The sequence below is a fragment of the Echinops telfairi genome, unplaced genomic scaffold, assembly GCF_000313985.2.
Source record: "Echinops telfairi isolate 266 unplaced genomic scaffold, ASM31398v2 ScPeMD7_7469;HRSCAF=8507_0, whole genome shotgun sequence".
In the NCBI taxonomy this organism is placed as follows: Eukaryota; Metazoa; Chordata; class Mammalia; order Afrosoricida; family Tenrecidae; genus Echinops; species Echinops telfairi.
The window spans coordinates 84,222,038-84,243,780 of NW_022111372.1; the positions used below are offsets into that span (position 1 = coordinate 84,222,038).

General features: G+C 46.4%; 1 protein-coding gene across 1 annotated transcript in view; it reads right to left on the reverse strand.

Annotated features, from left to right (window-relative positions):
• Positions 1-21,743, reverse strand: part of ABLIM3 (actin binding LIM protein family member 3) — a 144,739-nt gene that overhangs the window by 74,792 nt on the left and 48,204 nt on the right. The window contains exons 2-3 of the mRNA XM_045284718.1: positions 9,858-9,995; positions 237-420 (exon numbers count right to left, since the gene is read on the reverse strand). Of these exons, the coding sequence (XP_045140653.1) occupies positions 237-420; positions 9,858-9,995 (322 nt within the window). The remainder of the gene's footprint in view (positions 1-236; positions 421-9,857; positions 9,996-21,743) is intronic.

Genomic DNA, 21,743 nt, shown 5'->3' on the forward strand with positions numbered 1-21,743 from the left:
GGCTGCAAAAGCAGATGCCTACACTTTATCCTGGATTAGGGGTATGGAACAACAGGGGAGGTGGTGAGTAAAAAAAAATTTTTTTTCTTTCTGAAAAGTGGGCAGAGGGCCAGATAAATTTGGGAACCTAAAGTCTAGATTCTAGAAACCCAAGTGTCCAGTGTAAAGCCTATGAATCCTATGAAAGCCTATGAACTATGAGGGGTCCCACAGCCCTAATGTTCCCTCCTGCTCACCTGCACAGGCTGCACACGAAGCACTTGGGGTGGTAGGTGCGGCCCAGGGCGGAGATGACCTCGCCTGTGATGAAGTCCCGGCAGCTGTCACAGCGGGTGCCATAGAGTTGCTGGTAGTCCTGGGTGCAAATGTACTCTTGGTTCTTGAAGAAGAAGCCCGACTGGGCCAGGCCACAGCCACACACTTGGGGAAACAAGGAGGCAAAGGGCAGGTTGAAGCCAGGCTCTTGTCGGAGGGGAGGAGGGTGTCTACGCCATGAGTGGACACTGGATCTCATGGACCTTTGGGACCAGTGTTTCTCAAAGATCGTCCCAGTGACCACTGACATGGAATCACTGGGGGAGCTTGGTAAGAGGCAGATGCTTGGGGCTGAGTCAGACACTCTGGATGTGGGCCCAGGCATCTGCATGTCAACTCACTCCCCAGGTGACAGTGCAGCACACGGATGGAGAACCTCTGATGCTGTACAGCCCCTCAGTGCATGGATGGGAAGGGGAAGATCCCGGTGGATCACCTAACTCTTCATGGCTAGTAGTTTCACGGACCATCCCATTAAACTTACCCGGGCACTTCCTGTGTGCCTGATTCTGTGCCAGCACAGAGCACTGTGGGGACCACATCCTGCCGATCCCAAAGTGGAGACAGCTTAGGATGGCAATGTGAGGGAGGACTGGGTATTTACAACCTGTCGCCACCACAGCAGAAAGGGGTGAGCTGTTCTTAACTAAGAGTGGCGAGACAGAATTCCCCCAACTGTGTGCAGGGAGAAGACCATACAGAAGGCTGTCAGGTATCACAGACTCAGGGCCTACCCCTGGTGCTGGCACAATTGCTAAGTGAGTGTGGGGAAGGAGAGAGTCCCCCAGAGAGGGAAGGTCCTGGGACACTTGATGTACACTTGAGGAGGGACAGAATGGGCACAGGAAGTTGAAAGGTGCGTTCAGGCGGCAGCAGGCTGGGGCGGGACGGCATTTGTAGGGGTGGAGGGTCCCTACAGGAACATGGTATTCAGGCCACTTGGAGGAGAACTTGAATCTAACTTAGGAAGGCCAGACTTGTGGGACACGGAAGGGTCATGGTGATTCCCGGCCTAGTTTCTAAAAGCTGTCAGGGGTGGATTGGGTGGAGGCTGGATCTCAAACATACACAAAAGCAGAGAGAAGATGGTAAGAAAGGGCAACCCAGCTGCAAAAATGATCAACTGCCTCGGTGGCTTCTGAGCAGTCAACAAATAGCCAAAGGTATTTTATGAAATCTCTTGTGGACAATATAAAGACAGAGGACAGGCGGGCAGGGACTTCGAGGTATGTGCACAACTGCATCCCAGGGGCCAACCTTCCAAAGGACTGAGAAGTGGGGGACAAGAGTTTCCCTCGGAAAGTTCAGTTATGAAGTCAACACATAACAGCTGGAGCAGGAAGAGCCAGCAGTCCTCCGAGTGTCTTGATCCAGCTGGCACAGGATGGCCCAGGCAGGAAGAGGGAGGCAAGAAGTCAATGGAAGGGAACTGGGCCATGCATTCAAGTTCCGGGACCAGCTCCCCTTGTCCTGAGTTGGTGTCCTGCATGCTTTTGTTCGCCGTGCAGACACCGATTGTTGACTTTCCGAAGAGGCTGCCCTTGGAAAGAGGAGCTGGCCAGGCCACAAACAACTGGTTCAGCTGCGAGTTCCAGCTCTTGTTGTCCACTAATCAACAGGCCCTCTGGCTTCCCAAGCACTTTGTCAACATGAGTCACATTTGCAAGAGTGGCCAATGAGGGGGAGCCTAAGGAGATGGGACTTACGAGTCCGCAAGTTTGCCCACCAGGCCTGGGCTGGGGGCACATAACTCCCGTAAATACCTCATCTTTGGCAGGGAAAGTTGTTCAGCAAAAGTGGGTTAAAAAATGAAAGGAACTTCCAGATGAATACATGCCAGGCATATTTCATAAGTATTTGTTCACCTCTGTGGGCTTCCAGGGTCAAGCAGAGTGCGGGCAGAGGAGGTGGGCAGCTTGGCAGGCAGGGCACAGGCAAGACCCAGTGGTCTGGGAGCCATAACTGCAGGTGACAAGGAAGGTTGCTTTCTCACCTCTGAGGCTTTTTCCTGCTTATTTGTAAAACAAAGGGGCTCAACTTGAGAAGACCTACGTTTTCTTTGGGAACTCAGGTTCCCTGAGTCTATCAGAAAGATAGGCTACTACAGGGATTACCATATGCCTAAATAGCTTAAACTCAGTGTGTAGTGGAGTTGGAGACCCAGGGAGCCCACCCCGGTGGAGAGAGGCAGGGCACATGGGTGGGGTGGCGGTGGAGGTGGAGGTGGGAGGTGGGGCAGGTTCCGTCTTCCATCAGGTCGGGACCAGTGGTATGAGTGGCGAAACAGGGAGGGTAGAGGGAGAGTGGGTAGGAAAGAGGGAACCGATTACAAGGAACTATATGTGACCTCCTCCCTGGGGGACAGACAACCGAAAAGTGGATGAAGGGAGATGTCGGACAGGGCAAGATATGACAAAATACCAATTTATAAACTATCAAGGGCCCATGAGGGAGGGGGGAGCGGGGAGGGAGGGGAAAAATGAGGACCTAATGTCGGGGGTTTAAGTGGAGAGAAAATGTTTTGGGAATGATGTACAAATGCACTTTACACAACTGATGTGTGTATGGATTGTGATAACAGTTGTATGAGCCCCTAATAAAATGTTAAAAAAAAAAAAAAGAAAAAGAAAATTCATCCCATCCATCAATACCTCCTCTGGAGGGGAGGCTGGGCCAGAGGACAGGCTGTTCTGGGTTACGCAGGTGGTGGATCGATTGACTTCAGGGCTGTGGAATGAGTTAGGTCAGGGCCTCCGACCTTGTTGGAAATAGCTCCTGTTTGTTTCCCCCCTTCTTTTCTCGCCTTTGTTTCACTTGCCAACTCCACCCCCAGGGCCACCTCTCCCAGGGAGAAAGCCAGGAGGTCCTTAGAAAGCTTGGAACAGCCAGTCCCTCCATTTCCCCTAAGGAGCTGGAGGAGGAAGTGTTTTTGGTATCAAGGATGCAAAGGTTGATGAGAATCTGAGGGGCTCCTGGAAGTACGGTGGGGGACTGGAGGGTCGAAGAGAGGCGGAACCAACTGGAGACATGTCCAGGTGCTCAGAATAACAGGAAGAGCTTCCGTGGGGGTGTGTGGGCTGGAACTGATGAGGGGTTCACACAGCCGGCACAGTCATTATGCGTGTCAGAAAGAAGCACACTGCAAATACAGCTGTTAGGAGGAAGCCTTGCACACAACTGTGCCCTGCTGCCGCTGAACCTTGGTGCAGGTCCCATCCGGCCCCTCAGCTCTCTGAGGCTCAGTGACCTCCTTGGTGAAATGCCCGGGCTGGGTGGCAACTGAGGACTCTTTCCGTTCTGGGAGTCCGGGATTTTGTCATGTGATTTTGTTGATTTTAAACTTTTCGGGTGAGTCTGAGTTTTAGGAAAAGTCCAAATCAAAAAGGTGGAAGGTTCCCTGAGGGTGATCAAATCCATTGTTTCAATACTTCCATTGTGAAGTACTCACATTGTACGCACAGTAAATGGATAGAGTCATAAAAGATATAAAATACAGTCCCATGTGCCCACAATTCGTGTTGAGAAATAGAATATTTCCAGCCCCTCAGAAGGGAGTTTGGTCTCTGGTCAAGACGATCTTTCGGCAGTATGTCTGAGGAGCTGACGCTTCAGTTGGGATGCCGCTGAATGTATCTTTCCTTTCCTTTTCTGTGTAGGCCCACCATCAGTGTGCGCATCCATACGTAGTACTATGTGTTCAGTCTTCCTGTTTTAACTTTCTATCGATGAAACCATTCTGCATTCATTCGGGTGTGCTTGTTCCCTCCTCTCCGGGTTGCATTGCTGAGACAGGTCTCTGTGGGTCCTGCAGTTACAGTCGTGCCTTGTCACTGCTTTGCAGTGTTCTGGTGTCTGGACCCAGGACAATTACTCTGTGCCTTGGGCACGGACATTCGAGCACGCAGCTGCGCTGCTTCGCCTGCGGCCATCCGGCTGTCTCCGCCTTGTTTACAGACACGACTCTTTTTTGCTTGTGAGCTTAGTTTGGCCCTCGTAGAAAATCAACTGACCATAAATGTAAAGAACTCGCACTTCTGTTCCACTTGATTTCTACATATCTGTCCGTCAGCCAAAGACTATCACACTAGTTTATTACTGCTTTGTAGTAAGTTTTGAAATTCGAAAGCGTGGGTCTTCCAACTTTGCTCTTTTGTAGCTTTTTAATAAGCTTTCAGTGGAAAAATGGTGAGTCCTCCAAACTTCCCCGTCTTTTCCAAGATTGTTTTAGCCATTTTACTTTCCTTAAATTTCCAGGTAAATTTTGAGATTGAGTTCTGTTAAAAGAAAAACCAGATGTTTAACAACATTAAGTTTTCCAATTCATGAACATGGGAATTTTCCCCATTGATTTAGGTTTTCTTTCATTTCTTTCAATATTTTCTTTTTTTTCTCAATATTTTCTTGTAGAATATTCATTTTATTTTTTTCTGCATTCATATTTCAACGTTTTTTCTGCATTGATATTTATTCATGTTGATGCTACTGTAAATTGAATTATTTTCTTAAGTATTTCTAATCATTTAAAAAGTAGATTTCTTAAAATTTTTCTGTCATTTGAAAGTAGAGATAGTTTTATGTTTCACTTTACAATTAGGAATGCCTTTTATTTTTTTGCTAGTTGCCTTGGCATGGACCCCCAGTACAGTGTTAACTAGAAGTAGTAGGAAAGTACATCCTTGCCTTGTTCTTATTAGTCTTTCACTATTATCTATAAAGTTACCTATAGGTTTGTCATTGTTCTCCAAATATAACTTTAAAAAACGTAATTCTAATTGGACAGTTTTTCTTTCAGTGCATTGAACACATTCTACTGTTTCATGGTTTCCTTGTTGCTTCTAGGAAGCCAAAACCTATTTATCACTCATATGTAGAAAATCTTTCTCATCTCTCTGGCTGCTCTTAGTATCTTCTCTTGTCTTTGGTAATCTGCAATTTTATTATGCTGTGTTTAAGGGGTTTATTCTGTATTTATCAGCTAGAATTTATGATGGAGCCTGGATCTGAAAACTTGTATGTTTCTATATTTGCAGAATATTCACAGATACAAACTCTTCAAATATTGTTACCATATCAATTTTCTCTATTATATATCACTCTACTATAGAAGCACTATGCAACCAGAGTTAACCTTCTACACACATGAAACTCTAATTAAATAATTCCCTATTACATACTACTCTAATTACATACTAGCTCTAATTAATTATATACCTCTAGAACTCTATACATCAGGCCTCCTTATTCTATTATCCATATATCAACTTTTTCTCTATTTTTATCTTTTCATAGTTGTGTGCTACATTTGTGCAATTTATTTTGGCTCATTCTCCAGATTATTAATTATCTTTGCATTAATATCTAATTGATTTAATTCATACCTTGGATTTAAAATTTTAAACACTATATATTTTTTATTTCTATACTTTTTTTTGCTTTAACAACCTGCTTTGCTAATTTTATCATGTTTTGCTTCTTGATCATATTTTCTAGCATCACTTACTTGTTTAAACGTAGTGAATATGTTTATCATATGTGGTCAGAAAATTCCAGGAAGAAGTTTCTGGGGCTCTGATTTGGGCTTCACTGTTTCTGTTGACTCGTGCTCCGTTGTGATTTGTGGTTTCATTTGGTTGTTTACTGTAAATTGCTCATTTTCCTGATCATTTTCTTTTCTGTTGGAATTCTTTAAAACCTAGAGTAAATTCTATTTCATTGAAAGAGAATTATTATATGTTTCTGCCATTTGCTAAATGTTGGATCATTTTCTTTTAAATTCTCTGCCTAACTTTTTGTTGTTGCCATTGTTGTCTACACCAAAGAAATATACACATAGGTATAGTGTCTGGATCCATTGAAATAATGGATTCTGGGCACACATTTTCATACAAGTCATATTCCCTTCCACCCAATGCCAATGTTGAGACTGACATTTGCTGTCTCTCCAGCATGATCTATTAGTCATCTTCACGCAGACAGCACGATTTAGCCACGAGTCTCAGCTGTACGCAGGGGTCAATTATTAGGCTCCCGCTTTGCTTCGGTTCCAGGTAATGCCTCCCGTTTTCGGTGACTCATGCAGTCATCCAGGTCAAAGACTGGGGTCTTCAGAGCTGAGTGAAGCCACGGGACGAAAGCTGGCATGGTCCTTTGCCCCAGGGTTCCTGCTTTCCTTCTTGGTCTTGACTCTCCAGGTGCCGCCTTTCCTCCCCGCCCGCCAGGTGCCATCTTTTCATTCCAGATGCAGTAGTGCATGTTCAGAGAGTTGAGAAAATAGATTTCATGGAGAATTTTATATTTTTCAAATGAGAAGGCTATTTAAGATCATTAATTTTCAGACCGTTGGTTACAAAAATTCTCCGTTTTGTTTTACTTCTGTGGAATTTAATATTGAAAATATTCCAGAAGAGAATGTCCTTCGCCCCCTTTTTGATAAACCTCTATTGAAAGAGATTATCCAACCTCTCTGAGGTAGATTGTCAAATGGCACGAACCTCTTTCTCCCTCAGCATCCTCACTTTTGAAATAAATTACTGGAGAGCTGACCATCAAAAGGCAAAGTCTTTTTATTTCCCAATAAACAGCCATCCGGGTTGGCCACCTGACTTCTCTTGGTCAATGAGCCGTTAACAAGTATGACCCACGCCAGAAATTGAAACGCACATGTTTACTGAGGCTTATTTTCTTGCAGGGTTGCTGTGAGCTGCCGCCAACTTGATGGCAGTGAGCTTGGTTTGGGTTCTCTTACAGCACTTGGACCTCTAAGATCATTATGTGAATGAATCCAAACTAGCCTATTGGAGGATGACACACTATTTGGAGGCATCAAGGCCCCAAACCAGCCAATTATTGCCAGTTGACCGATCAGCTAAAGGCCTAACGTCAAGATGAGGCAGTAGAGACCATCAAGGCTAGCCAGCCTGGACAGCTTGTCCAGTCAAATCAGAGAATTATGAGCTAGATAAACTCTCTTAAGCTATTTAGCCTCCCTTAAATAAAAGGTAAATGGTACACTTCCTTAATAATGCAATTTTGAGTTATAACCCAAACCTCTTTGCAATAATTTTATTGTCTTTTTCCTTTGTATGCTTTCCCCATATTCATCCAGTCGCAAACTGAGCACGTAACGCAGGAGCCAGACTACATGAAGCAGAACGTGGCCTTCATGGCTAAGGAGGACTCATTGACAACCTCTAACATGCGGGGGCACAACCTCTTGACATGAAGCGTGTTCTGTGGAAGACCAAAGACTGCAGCCTTCAGGATTGCACCTCACAACCGGACCAATGAGCAACCACACGAGAAATGGAGAGAAGATGGGAATTGTTACAGATTTCATTTTACTGAGGTCCACAATCAATGCTCATGGAAGCAACAGTCAAGAAGTCAAATATCATATTGCACGGGGCACATTTTCTGTCTGAGACCTCCTCAGAGTGTTAAAAAAGTGATGGTGTTATTTTGAGGATGAAGGGACATCTGACCCAAGCCACGGTCTTTTCAGTCAGCTTGCATGCTTTCAAATTTGGGCAATAAACAAGATAGAGTGAAGAATAATGGACGACACATTTGCAATAAGAACACTGGATATACCAGAGGCATTCAGAAGAACAAACAAATATATCTCAGAAGAGGTACAGCCCCCACCCCCAGAATGCTCCTGAGAAGTGAGGATGATGAGACTGCACCTCATGTATTTTGGACGTGCTATTGGAAAGGACTCGTTCCTGGAGAAAGACAGCATCGTGTAGATAGATGTTCAGGGTAAAGGAGGAAAACCTTCCCCAGGATGGATTGGCACAGTGGTTGTAAAAATGGACTCCAACATACTGGCAACTGTTGATACTACAGGACCGGGCGATGCTTCATTATTATACCCAGGATGGCGGTGGGTTAGAGCCAACTCAATGGCACTCAACAACAACAACAACAACATCAATTTAAGGACATAAAAATAGCCACTCACCCATTTACCCCATACTTATGCAAGTCAACTTACACCAAACGGGCTTACAAATTCTCAATGTAAAATTTAAATCATAGCAATTAAAACCCTTCTTATGCTTTCACAAACAGATTAGGGGAGATGAATATGTAATTTATTTTCTCAGTGCAGAGCCCAGTGCCAAAGTAGTCCAGGATTTTCTCCATGGCTAGGGAAGTCAATCTCCGATAAGTGAAACAGAGGTTCTTAGAAGTAGCTACAGACCGGAAAAGATCAGTTGACTTTAATTGACTTTAAATTCAATATCAGTTAATGGTGTGAAGGGGGTCTTCAGAAAGTCAATTCAATGTTGGTTACATTCACAGGAATGTCTGCGGTATTTGACGCTACTTGAGGACTGTGATCTGCTCTGGGCACTGCACTTTCAGAAGAAGATTGCAGGGGGATAACACAAGCAGGCATCATTTCAGATGAGGTCTCATTTACGGAACTGTCATATAATTTGGGGAACTCTTGGCTAAAAATATCTGAAGGGCAGTTGTAGGAAAAGACACACAAAGGACTTCTCGAACTTTCTGCGGGCAAATCTAGAACCAACAGGTGGGAATTACAAGTGTGGAGCAAGTATTTTCTAAACCCACAGGGCAATCCAATAGTAATGGCTGCTCTGTGGAGTAGGGAATTCTAGAAGAAGAGTTTAAGAAGTGGAAGCTGGAGAGGCATTGGTCAGGGAGCTTGTGGGAGGGAGTGTTGCTCTGCTTGGGCCAGAAGGTCAGCTCTTTAGAGAGCATCCCTCTGCCTTCCTGCTGCTACTTATCTTTAGGAACTCCAGGCTTGGGTATCTTAAAAAAAAACCCCAAACCAAATCAACAAGTCAGTACTGTCGAGTCAATTCCAACTCACAGAAACCCTACAGGACAGAGTAGAACTTCCCCCTGGGTTTTCAAGGCTATAAATCTTTATGGGAATGGAAAGCCTCATCATTTGTCCATGGCGTCGTTGATGGATCCATACTGCTGACCTTGTGGTTAGCAGCTAAGTCATAAGCCACCATGCCACCGGGCTCATAAATAAGCCAGAGGGAAATGATAATGATTAGAGGTAACCCAACATCATCCACATCTAAATTGCCCACCTTTACTGAAGTCAAGATGTATCTTCTCTCTTGTGAACCATAATCTTTGAGGGTCGTCACACTGATACAGAATAGGTGCTCATCTGAAATTAGTTAAGCTATGGTATAGCCATCATAGCATGCTCTCTTATTAGTTCTTAAGTTGATCTATTGACACAAGTCAGGTGTCTCTTTTGATGTAAAAGCTGAGCTTGCAGAGCTCTGGGTCAAGGCCTCCCACTCAGAGATCACCAGACTTTGTCTCTCCAACAGCATCCCTGTGCTGACCTCACTCTAAACTCTCTCTTCACGTCACACTGCTTCAGGGAGAATTCCCATAAGAAGGGGCTGGGGAATGTCTCTTCAGGGCTTTGTAGATGTCTCTACTGCTTGTGAGTTTTTTCTTCCTGCTGCCCTGGTGGCATGCCCTGGCATGAGAGCATGGCCAGCAATCAGAGAAGGGAGTTTGCAAAGGGGACCTCCTACCTTGACAGGTGAAACATCTGATGTGGAAGTGGTTGTTGTGGACACGAACAACTTCCCCTTTGCACGTGTCTCCACAGCGGTAGCACTGGATGACACTGGAGCTGCCTCGGGCAGTGTAAGGGTTCTGTTGATAAGGTACTGCAGAAAGAAACAAAGAGATGAGCATTCAGAAAGGCCAAATTCTTGAAGAATTATATCACAACTTATTGCCATCACCTTAGCTGAAGGAAATACCAGAAAGGTTAGAAATGATCAGCGAAGAACCATTAATACATCACCACGTCAAGTATGCAAACTATGACAGCATTCAAAGAGGTGAGTGCAGCCCCTCCTTAGGCAGGCAGAGATTTATGAGTAGGCATAGTCCCATTTTTTTCAATAACGGGAAATTTATGAATGAAGAAAAATAAAAGAGGAAGAGGAATAGAGATCAAACTTCTCATTTTAAGGTAAATGATCTAGAAAGACCACTTCTTGGCTGATCTCTGGATCACCAGCCACAGGGACTCCGGATCTCGCCATTTCTCAGGAGTCTCAAAGACATGGGTGGCTGGCCCTGTCTCCACTATGCTTTTGAGTTGAGGAAGTATGGTCCTTTGCTGGGTCTCAATGTTTACATCTGTAAAATGAGGATGGTCGATGTAGCAGACTTTCTATGAGGGGACAAGGAAGGGAGGCCCTTTGGTTAAAGACGTCTGGCTAGGGAAATGCACCTAAAGGCTGCACTTGCAGGGCTCCTCCCCAGGAGGAAAGTAAAAGGAAACAGAGGAAAGATCTAGGAAGAAAACTATGGATAAAGGCATAAACATAGGAAGAAAACTATGGATAAAGGCATAAACATAGGTGTGTACACATGTAAACACATGAATGCATAAAAATAGAGGTTTTGGTCTATGTACCTATGTTTATATGACAATACCCTGAGGCGGTGGACGGACTTGGGCCTCTGTTCAAGCCCTCCTTCAATGCAAGAACACTTTGGTTCTAACCACCTGGCATTCTGTGATGCTCACCCTCCCAACATGATCGCTGAAGACAAAATGGGTGCATAAGCAAATGTGGTGAAGAAAGCGGATGGTGCCCAGCTATCAAAAGATATGGCGGGGGTGGGGGACTGAGGGGGTGGGGAACTGAGGGAATGTCAAGTGTGGATAATGAAGAAAGAGGGGCTGGTGGAGATGATGACGGGACTGAAATGACACGGGGTTTGAGTGAGGTGGTCAGCACTTGAAGATGCCCAAGACATCGGCTAGCCTATTGAGTCTTTTACACTCTTGCTAAACTCTCTCATGACAACTTTTCTAGATCTCCCTTCTCTGTGATACATGAAGGGGCTTCAAAAAAATTTATGGGAAAATGCCATTACCTTTCATTCCACTTTTGCCGCAAACTGTTTGTAGCCCCCTCATACTTTGCATGCTGAGACAAAAAGTCTCAGGGTTGAAAGGATTCTAAGCACTCTGCTTTAACTTCGTGATGAGCAGGAGCTAATTTTGCCAGTGAGGCGCCAAACCTCTCTTGTAGGCAACCCAGTGTGACACTGGAGGGAGAATTATTCAGCTCCTTGGTTCTCACTCAAATGTTAAGCACATGTCCAGAAAGTTCAGCTTACACCCTCTAGGAGAAAACTTGCTGTTGGCCTGGCTGTAGACAACCACCGGATTGAAGGGAGATGGCTGTCTACCACTCCCATACATTGCCCGTATTCTGAAGAAACATATAAACGAGCCTCCATCGTAGCAACCTTGCAAGACTTCACAGCTGTCAAGTCGATGCCGACTCATAGTGATGCACCGGACAAGGTAGAACTGTCCCTGTGAGTTTCCCAGACTGTAACTCGTTACCGGGTAAAAAGCCCCATCTTTCTCCAACAGAGAGGCTGATAGTTTTGAACTGCGGACCTTGCAGATCACAGCCAGGCGTAACCACGATGCAAAACTTAGAGCTCAAATTCAGGGGTGATGCCTCACCTGGTGTGGCAGATGTTTTGTCTGTGAAAATTTAGATCTTTTCTTGCAGGTGCATAAAAGATGCACCCATCACACAAACAAACCCCCATGCTCTCGGCCTTTGAGTCAATTCTGACCCACAGCAACCCCAGGGAGCAGCACAGAACTGCCACATTCTGAGGCGATAAAGCTCTGCAGGAGCAGAAGACCTCATTTTTCTTCCTAGAAGTGGCTGGTGGGTTTGAACTGCAGACCTTGTGGTTAGCAGCCCTATATATAACCCACTTTGCCAGCAGGGTCCCTTGTGACTTGGGATTGTGTATACCGCTTCCAACTGGAAACCTTGCAGGCCAATATGTCGCATTGCCTTTCCCTGACCCGGCAGCTAGGGATGCCGCAGCTGGTGTACAGAATCCATCATCTACGTTCCGTGAGTGAGAAGTCACGGAGCAGAGCCTCCAACTAACACATGACACATGACGAAGATGTACCAGTACGTCTTACTGTGACTAAGATAAACACGTTTGCTGTCATAAGCCCCTGAGACTTTCTGTTCCTGCAGCATAACGTATACTTCCCGGCAGCAGACTGAGCATTCTAAATTCCTACAAAATTTGGTGAATATGTGTGCCTTCTCCTAGTCTTCCTCAGATTCCCCATGATGTTTATGGTCTCCATAACTATCTTATTCACACACACCCCTTTTAAAGAGGAGGAACAGAACGCGTATCTTCTATCTCCCACTTACAGGTTCCCCGGATCGTAAGTGTGATGGAGGGCAGAGAAACAGCTGCTTCACTCTGAACCTGTTCTCCAGCTCACCTGGCCATCTGGGGTGGGAACATGATGTCCGTCCCACAGTCTTTGTCTCACCAAGTTCAGGCCCACTCAACTCTGATTTTCCTGTCTTACATTGAAGACCCAAATTAAATGTTAGCTAGTTAATGAGATCATTAACAAACGAGTTATTGGGGTATTGCATGCGATGCCGCTCTCAAGAATGGTTCAAAGCAATCCTTCCTCACCCCACAGAATGTCCATGGAGAGTCTCTTTAGTCTTTCAGCTCGACATCTCCTGAAAGATGCTTCCCTCTTACCATGGCCCCTGGCTCCAGAGACAGTGGTGGGCCCTGCCTATGCACTGTGTAGTGATAGTGATCTGCCATTGCCCACGGAAACAAGCCGAGCCTGAAACTAACAGGAGAACAAAGAATATAATAATCACCATCAATGAAGGCTCTTGAAAGTATCCTACAGTCCCTTCATGATAGCTGTACACTTTTTCATCAACTTTTTCTACTTAAAAAAAAATCTTTTATTGGGGGCGCTTATGGCTCTTTCTACTTGAGCCCTTGGTATCTGCTCCTCATTTTTCCCCTCCCTCCCTGCTCCCTCCTCCCCCATGAACCCTTGATAATTTATAAATTACTATTATTTTGTCATATCTTACACCATCCAACATCGCCATTCACCCACTTTTCCGCTGTCTTTCCCTCAGGGGGGAGGTTATATGTAGATCCTTGTAATCTGTTCCCCCTTTCTCCCTCACCTTCCTTCCACCCTCCTGGTATCGCCACTCTCACCACTGGTCTTGAAGGGATCATCCGCCCTGGATTCCCTGTGTTTCCAGTTCCTATCTGTACCAGTGTACATCCTCTGGCCCAGCTGGATTTGTAAGTAGAATTGGGGTCATGATAGTGTGGGGGAAGGGAGCATTCAAGAACTAGAGGAAAGTTGTGTGTTTCATCATCAGTGCTACACTGCACCCTGACTGGCTCGTCTCCTTCCGAGACTGTTCTGCAAGGGGATGCCCAGTTGCCCACAGATGGGCCCTGAGTCCCCACTCTGCACTCCCCCTCATTCACAATGCTGTGAATTTTTTTGGTCTTTGGTGCCTGATACCTAATCCCTTGGATGCCTTGTGATCTCACAGGCTGGTGTGCTTCTTCTATGTGGGCTTTGTTGTTTCTCAGTTAGATGGCCACTTGTTTATCTTCAAGCCTATAGGACCCCAGACTCTACATCTTTTGACAGCCAGGCACCATCAGCTTTCTTCACCACATTTGTTTATGCACCGCTTTGTCTTCAGCAATCGTGTCAGGATAGGCTGGTGTGCTTCTTCCATGTGAGCTTTGCTGTTTCTCAGCTAGATTGCCGCCTGTTTATCTTCATACCTTTTCTAGTTAACCCTGCCTTTTTTGCTCTAGAGGGGGCCCTGGTGGCGTAGTGGTTACATGTTGGACTGCTAATTGCAAGGTTAGCAGTTCGAAATCACCAGCTGCTCTATGGGAGAAAGATGAGGCTTTCTACTCCCATAAAGAATTAGTCTTAGAAACCCACAGAGGCTGAAACTGTTGCTACAGCCAACCTTGCCATCTGGGATGCCCTGTCCTATAGGATTTCTCTGAGTTGGAATCTATTCGATGGCAGTGAGTTTCTTTGCTTTTTTTTGGCATAAGAACCAGCTTCCAAGAACAATTTTTTTTATCTTCAACTTGACTTTTCTGTGGAAATGGATTTGTGAAGATCTGTCCTCAGTCAGAATGTCGTCGGAAACTCACAGATAAAAAGGCCTAAAAATAATCTATCAGGGGGTCACGAGAGTGTGGAGGGAGGGAGGGGAAAAAAGAGGAGCTGATACCAAGGGCTCAATAGAAAGCAAATGTCTAGGGAAAAAAATGATGGCAGCATATGTACAAATATGCTTGATACAATAGATGTAAGGATTGCTATAAGAGTTGTAAGAGCACCAATAAAATGATCTTTTAATTTAAAAAAAAGGCTTAAAGATCAGAGTGAGGGGATGGAATGGGCAGACGAGCTTCCTGGGATAGAGTGCTGATGGGCTCCCAGCCACTGCTCCTCAGGACCAGGGTGCTGCTGGGGTGATGCTGAGTGAATGTGGAGCTCCCTAACGGCCTGATGTTTGTAAACAGCCCCACCCAGAGATGCACGCGGTGCTGGTGCGAGTCCTTTCGGATCGCTGATGCAAACCGGGATGATGAACTCGCAGTAAGCGCAGGCAGTAAGATCTTCCTTTCTTTTATTTCTTAAAACTATGGTACAAGGAGCTAATCCAGACGTCACATCATTTCATAGTTCAGGCACATCAAGCAGTACTGTACAAGTGCTACCGCAGTTAGTTTCACAACCTTTCCTTCCTTCTTGAATTCCTTGATATGAGCCCCCTACTCCCCTCTCCCACTCCCCCCACTGTACCTCTCTATAGGTTCATCAATCCTGGGTTTCATACGAGGATTGCCGAAAAACAGACAAACCTGTGACAAGCATCCAAGGAGGGTACCCACAATGGCAAGACTCATCAGAGAGAACCCCCTTTCTGCACCCAGATGCTGTCAACAGGGACGCTGCTGGGAAGGTGGGGGTGAGCGGGGCGAGGGAGGGATGGCAAGAGAAGCTCACCTGAGATATGCCACATCTGCTCCAACCTGGGAACCACCTCATTTCTGCTAAGATTGTGGAACTTTGGCTAATTGAATCAGGAACTTAATCTAACCCTGTGTGTGTGTGTGTGTGTGTGTGTGTGTGTGCGCGCGCGCGCACAAGGAACTTTGGTGACACAGGGATTAAGCCCCCATTGCTAACCAAAAGATATTTAGTTCAAATCCACTAGCCAGTCCATGAGAGCAAGTTAGAGCAGTAGGCTTTCGTAAAGTTTACAGCCTTGGAAACACTAGATTCCACTGTCTTACAGAGCCGCAATGAGTTGGAATCAAGTCCATGGCTGTGGGTCTGGCTTGGTCTGGCAGGTGTGGACAAGCACTGGGAGGATCAAAGCCACTGCCATCCAGTTGATGCCGATGTCCCAGCCCTGTAGGACAGCGGTGACCGGATCAGGGCAGTGTAAGTAAGACAGAGCAAACTGCCCTATAGGATTTCCCGGGGGGCGTCTTTACAGACGCACACTGCCACATCTTTCTCCCACAGAAAGCTTGGTGGTTCAACTGCTGGTTTTACCACGAGCAAGCTAAAATTTTATTGTTAAATTTCTGCCACTTATTGTTTTCACTGTTTTTTAAATCTCCCAACGTACTGGGATTCAACCACATGTCTTCTGGGCAAATGCTTTTTGATTCTAAGTTGACTTACAACTGGATTTTTGAACCACCTTATGTGTTAGGATCGGCCTGTCTTTGAGAACAAACGCTTGGAGTTGTCGCAAGCCTCAAAGATCTGCTTGCACAGGAAAATATCCATGACATTACAAGTTGGGATATATGCATCATGTGGCATGCTGTTCACTGTGACTCGATCAATAAAAGCCTCCAAGGGAGAGTCCCAAGTGTTATTCCTAAGCAGTGGGTCTGATAGAACTTTCCGAGATGGTGGAGGCGGGGCCGTATCTACTAGGTGTTCTCAAAACTCACTGCCCCAGAGTCAAGGCCGACTCCCTTGGACCCTGAAGGGCAGGGGAGAACTGCCCCTGGGGGTTTCCGAGACTGTAACTGGAGAAGTCTTGTGTTTCTCCCACAGTTGCTGGGGGTTTTCAATGGCCAGTCTTTCTGTTGGCAGCCCAGTGCCCAGCCACTGAGCCCCCTGGACGCCTGTCTTCTATGTGCTCGCCCAATCTAATAGTCACAAGCTATACAGTGATGGGCACTTGAAACATGGTTAGTGACACAGAGAATGTGAATTTTATATCTTATTCAGATAAATTTAAATAGCCACTTATGTCCAGTGACTACTATACTAGGCAGTGTAGCCTTATCATTTTGAAAAGGAAACACTGAGCATGGAGGCTGAGGGAAAAAAAATAAACCTGAATGAACCCCAATCTTTCCAAAATCACCCATACAATTTAATTTAATTAAATACAATTTAATTATTAATTAAATAAATACAATTTATTTAATACAATAAATTGTATATAATACAATTTATATCACCAAAGAGGTAAATAAATGATCCTTCTTATTCCCAAAGGCTGTTAAAGTTGTAAATGTTTTTTTAATTGCAAAAAATTTTGCAGTTACACACATAGTCACCTCTCTTGAAGTTAATTTGAAAACAGAACCAACCCCCCCTCCAAACAGACCATTAAAGACTGATTTAAAAACTATCACAATTTCCTGAGGCACTGCAAGACCGAATAAGTCTCCTCATTCCAAGAATGAGAGCAAGCAACAGCAACAACAACAAACACAAACCACCCCAACATTAGTTGGCAATGACTGTCATCAGAGTTCTTAAGAGGTTAAAAAAGATCAGCCTTCGAGAGGGACAATGACGGGTCTGACACAGTAAGTCCTCTTTTACGTGTGCACAATCTTTACAACTCGATGAGAAGATGCATCCTGATTCCACAGCCAGATCTACACGCCTCCAGTGCTACAAAGACCATTGAAGACTGTCGGAGTAGAACAACGTGGCAGGTTGGGAGGGGTGACTGACTTTCTGAGACAGTAAAAGCAGTCATTAGCTGTGCATTTTCCTACTACTGGCCCCCGACTCTTAGAGACCCATATGCTTCAGGATCTGACAGTTAGGGCTTGTAGGGCTTTCATTGGCTGGTTTTGTTGGACGGGATCACCAGGGCTTTCTTCCTTGCCCATCTTAGTCTAGAAGTTCCACTGAAAACCTGTGCACCACCCCAGTGACACACAGGTCTCCACTGACAGGTGAGTGGTAGCTCTGTGCCAGGTGTACTGGCCTGGAATTGAACTTGTATCTCCTTTGTGGAAGGCAAGGGTCACTAGGAGGTATCAGGAAATGCATTCATCATGAATCTCCCCCCCTGCCCATGGTTCTTTCTGAGTGAGCAACAGCACTGGGAGAACCCAGGTTCCAATTGCCTTTGCTGCTACTTAGTTTTAGAATCTAACTTCTCTGGCCCATATCCCTCCTCCGCCTGCCCCCGCCACCCCCAATCACCCAGGAGAGATTGGATTAGTTTGTAAATTCCCCCCAATTAAAGAATAATTCTGCCACTGTACATTCCTCTCCTCAACACATTCTTCTCTCCATTAACGGGTCCTACTTTCAAAATAGCCTCTGCTTTATGTGACCAGATTTACAAGTTTCTTTTAAAAGCAGATGGTGTGCCTCCTGTCTCAGACACAGCACAACCTAAGTTACATTCTTTTAACTGAGGTAGGGCCCGCACACCTTCCCCTCCCTGCTAGCGACCTCCCACCCCCCACCAGGGTGACTTGACCTTGTAGATGAAAACGTCTCCACATTGGACAAGTTCAAATCATCTTTAACAGGTAGTCGTGCCAAAGCGGGTGCATAAGCCAATGTGGTGAAGAAAGCTATGGTGCCCGGTTATCAAAAGACACAGCATCTGGGGTCTGAAAGGTTTGAAGGTAAACAAGTGGCCATCTAGCTCAGAAGCAATAAAGTCCACATGGAAGAAGCACACCAGCCCATGTGATCACGAGGTATCAAAGGGATCAGGCATCAGGCATCAAAGAACAAAAAATCATATCACTATGAATGAGGGGGAGTGCAGAATGGGGACCCAAAGCCCATCTGTAGCCAACTGGACATCCCCTTACAGAAGGGTCTCGGGGAGGAGACGAGCCAGTCAGGGTGCAGTGTAGCACTGATGATACACACAACTTTCCTTTGGTTACCTTCCCCCCACTATCATGATCCCAATTCTACCTTACAAATCCGGCTAGATGAGAGGATGTGCATTTGTATAGATAGGGACTGGAAACACAGGGAATCCAGGACAGATGAACCTCTCAGGACCAGTGGTGAGAGTGGTGATACCGGGAGGGTGGAGGGAGGGTGGGGTGAAAAGGGGAACTAATCACAAGGATCTACATATAACTTCCTCCCTGGGGCATGGACAACAGAGAAGTGGGTAAAGGGAAACATTGGATAGTATAAGACATGGCAAATAATAATAAATTATCAAGGGTTCATGAAGGAGGGGGGAGCGAGGAGGGAGGGGAAAAATGAGGAGCTGATACCAAGGGCTCAAGTAGAAAGCAAATGTTTTGAGAATGATGATGGCAATAAATGTACAAATGTGCTTGACACAATGGGTGGATGGGATGTATGGATTGTGATAAGAGTTGTACGGGCCCTCAATAAAATGATTTTTAAAAATAGGTAGTCGCGCCTATGCTATGCGTGCGTATAATTAAGGGAGTGACAAAACTGAGTTACAGACAGCATCACAACTGTGAATAATTGGCTGGAAGTGTCATAAAAACAGCGCAGTTTCTGGCTGCGAGGTGAAACATGAAGTGGAGAATCCAGGGGCTCAGCGATGGCGCGCAGCCGCCGGGGGACCCGGCAAAGGGAAGAGGGACCCAGAGCAGCAGCTGCCGCCCGGCAGGCTCCCCAGGCTTCATTAGAGCACAAAGGAGTCTGCGTGTGTTCACAGCCCTCCTCTCTAAGCAGCCCGAGGGGAGTCGGGTGTGGATCCAGACACTACACCGGGAGAACAGGCTGCCTGGGACACTTCAGACAGGTCTGTAGCCCAGAGTAGCTGGTCCTTCCAAGAGGTGGCACAAACGGTTAAGCTCTTGACTACTAACCGAGAGGGGGGCAGCTAGAGCCCACTCAGAGGTACCCTGGAACAGAGGCCTGGGCTCTGCTTCTGAAAGGTCACAGCAGATGTGAACCCCCGAAGAACACAGCTCTACTCTGCTACCCCCGGGGTCCATGAGCCGAGTGAGCCCTCACCACAAGGCTAGTCATCTCTAAAAGGCCGTGGGGGCTCGGTTTAGAGCGGAAACGTCGATCTTGACACTGACCTAGGGTGAGATCTCGGAGGCTTGGATCCTGGTTTTGAGGGGGGTGAGCGGCACAAGTGTGGGCTCTGCAGTCAGGTGGCCGGGCAGTGTGACCCCAGCACGTTGCATAACCTCCACGCCTCACTTCCTTCATCTCTAGAGTGGGAATGACTCACGGCACTGTGAGGATTCCATGACTTAAATTATATAAAAGTCCGCAGCTTGGCCCATAACTCAGACTCCATAAGTCTGAAGCATCTCAAAAGCCAAGTATCCCGACCTTCAACCCAAGACGGCCATTCCTTCTAAATCATGTTTATCAGCCTGCCCCGGAGATGTGTGCCAAGACTTCTCAAATCCATTTTTGGACACGTCCAGTTTGGGCAGAGGTTTCCGGTTACCCCTCCCTGCTGACTGTCGTGAAGCCCACAGCAACCAGCAGGAAAACAGCCCTTGGATTCCGACTATTTGCCACCTGAAGCAATCCTTTTCCACCCCTTTCCCCGGCGTGCTCTCTGTTTCTGGGTTTCTGTGGGTTGCAGTGGTGGGTGGCTGGCGGCTTTTGATACATCCTGCAGAGCAAAGTGTGAACTGGGAGTTTCCTGTCGTGGGAGGGAGAGGCTATGATCTAGGTTATCCTGGCGAGGAGTATTTTGGGCACATCTGCTGTTTCCAGGGGGACATGTGTGCTTGTTTTGGTTTCTGAAAACTCTGATGGGGAGATTGTGAGAGCCTCTTGGGGTCACCCCTAAGGGCCTTTCGCGTGCCAGCACACTGCGTAATTTCATCTGAATACCTGGAATCAGAAGGGCAGGGGAATTACCCACACCCACGAGGTGGTAACCTAGGGAGTGCGTGTCTCTGGCTTACCATGGTCCTCCCAGGGCCAGGAGTGTAATGAAGAGCAAACAGACAAGGCAGCTGTCGCTGAGCTGGTGCTCACGCCGGGCAACCCCATGTGCAGCTGAGCCGAGTTGTGCTCCACGGATTGTTCAAGGCTGTGACCTTCCGGAAGCAAATCACGGGGCCTCAAGTGGGCTTCCTCCCATCAACCTGTGGTTCGTAGTTGGATGCTTAACCCTTTGTACCACCCAGGGGCTCCCATCTTGTAATAAGTGCTCTGGAAGTATTTGTTGAATGTATAAAGAACAAATGAATCTGATTTTAGGGCCTCATTTAACAGATGAGCTAACCAAAGCTGGGCAGGGAGGAGGGATTCTCTCAAGTTCACACAGCAAGTTTTAATTGCGTATGTATAATGGTGTCAGTTTGAGGACAATGGATGAAAGAGAAGGTAAACTAGAGGGCCAGGCTGGGACAGCGGCTTAGGGCCGTGGAAAGGTACTGGGAGTGGGCTTCACAAAGGCTTGACATTGTTATGAGTCATTCTGACTCACAGTGATTCCAACAGAACACCGTGCTACCCTGGGACGGTGTGTTCTGGAGACACTGGCTGTTTCCCAGGAGAAGCGTCTGCTTTTTACGGTCCTGGGCCATCCTTACACTCCGTGCTGTGCTGGGGTCAGTTACTGTGGCCACTGTGCCAGTACATCTCCTTGAGGGTCTTCCTCTTTTCGGCTGACCCTCCACTTCCAGGGACTGGTCTCTCCTGACCACATGTCCAAAGCAGGGAAGACAAAGTCTAGTCATCCTGGCTTCTAAGGAGCACTGGGCTATGCTTCTTCCAACACAGGTTGGTTTTTCTTCTGGCAGGCCGTGGGACTTCCAGTACTCTGTGCCAACAGCATACTGTAAATGCATCAGATCTTCCTTATCCATTGTCCAACTTTCACATGCGCTGAGGCCATTGAAAACACCAGGGCTTGGGTCAGGCGCACCCCTGTCCTCAAACCGACATCTTTGCTTCTTGTGCAGAGGGTGGGCCCGATGCAACATGGGCTAATTTGATTTCTTGATTGCTGCTTCCATTGTGTGTTGTGGATCCTAGTAATTATACATGTCGTTTCATTGAGTTTTACTAACTCAAGGGCAGAGACTATAATTATCCACATTTTATAGTTGAGGAAACCGAAGCCTAGGGATCCGAGGTGACTTGTCCAAGGTCACACAGTTAGTAATCGACAAAGGCTGAACCTGAATCCAGTACTCTGACTCCAGGGCCTGTGTGCTCATCACTAGGCAATACTTGCTGTGCAAGTGTGTTAACAGTGGTTACCTCTGGGGAGGGAATGGAATGGAGGGAGGCCAAGAGAAATATCTCGCTT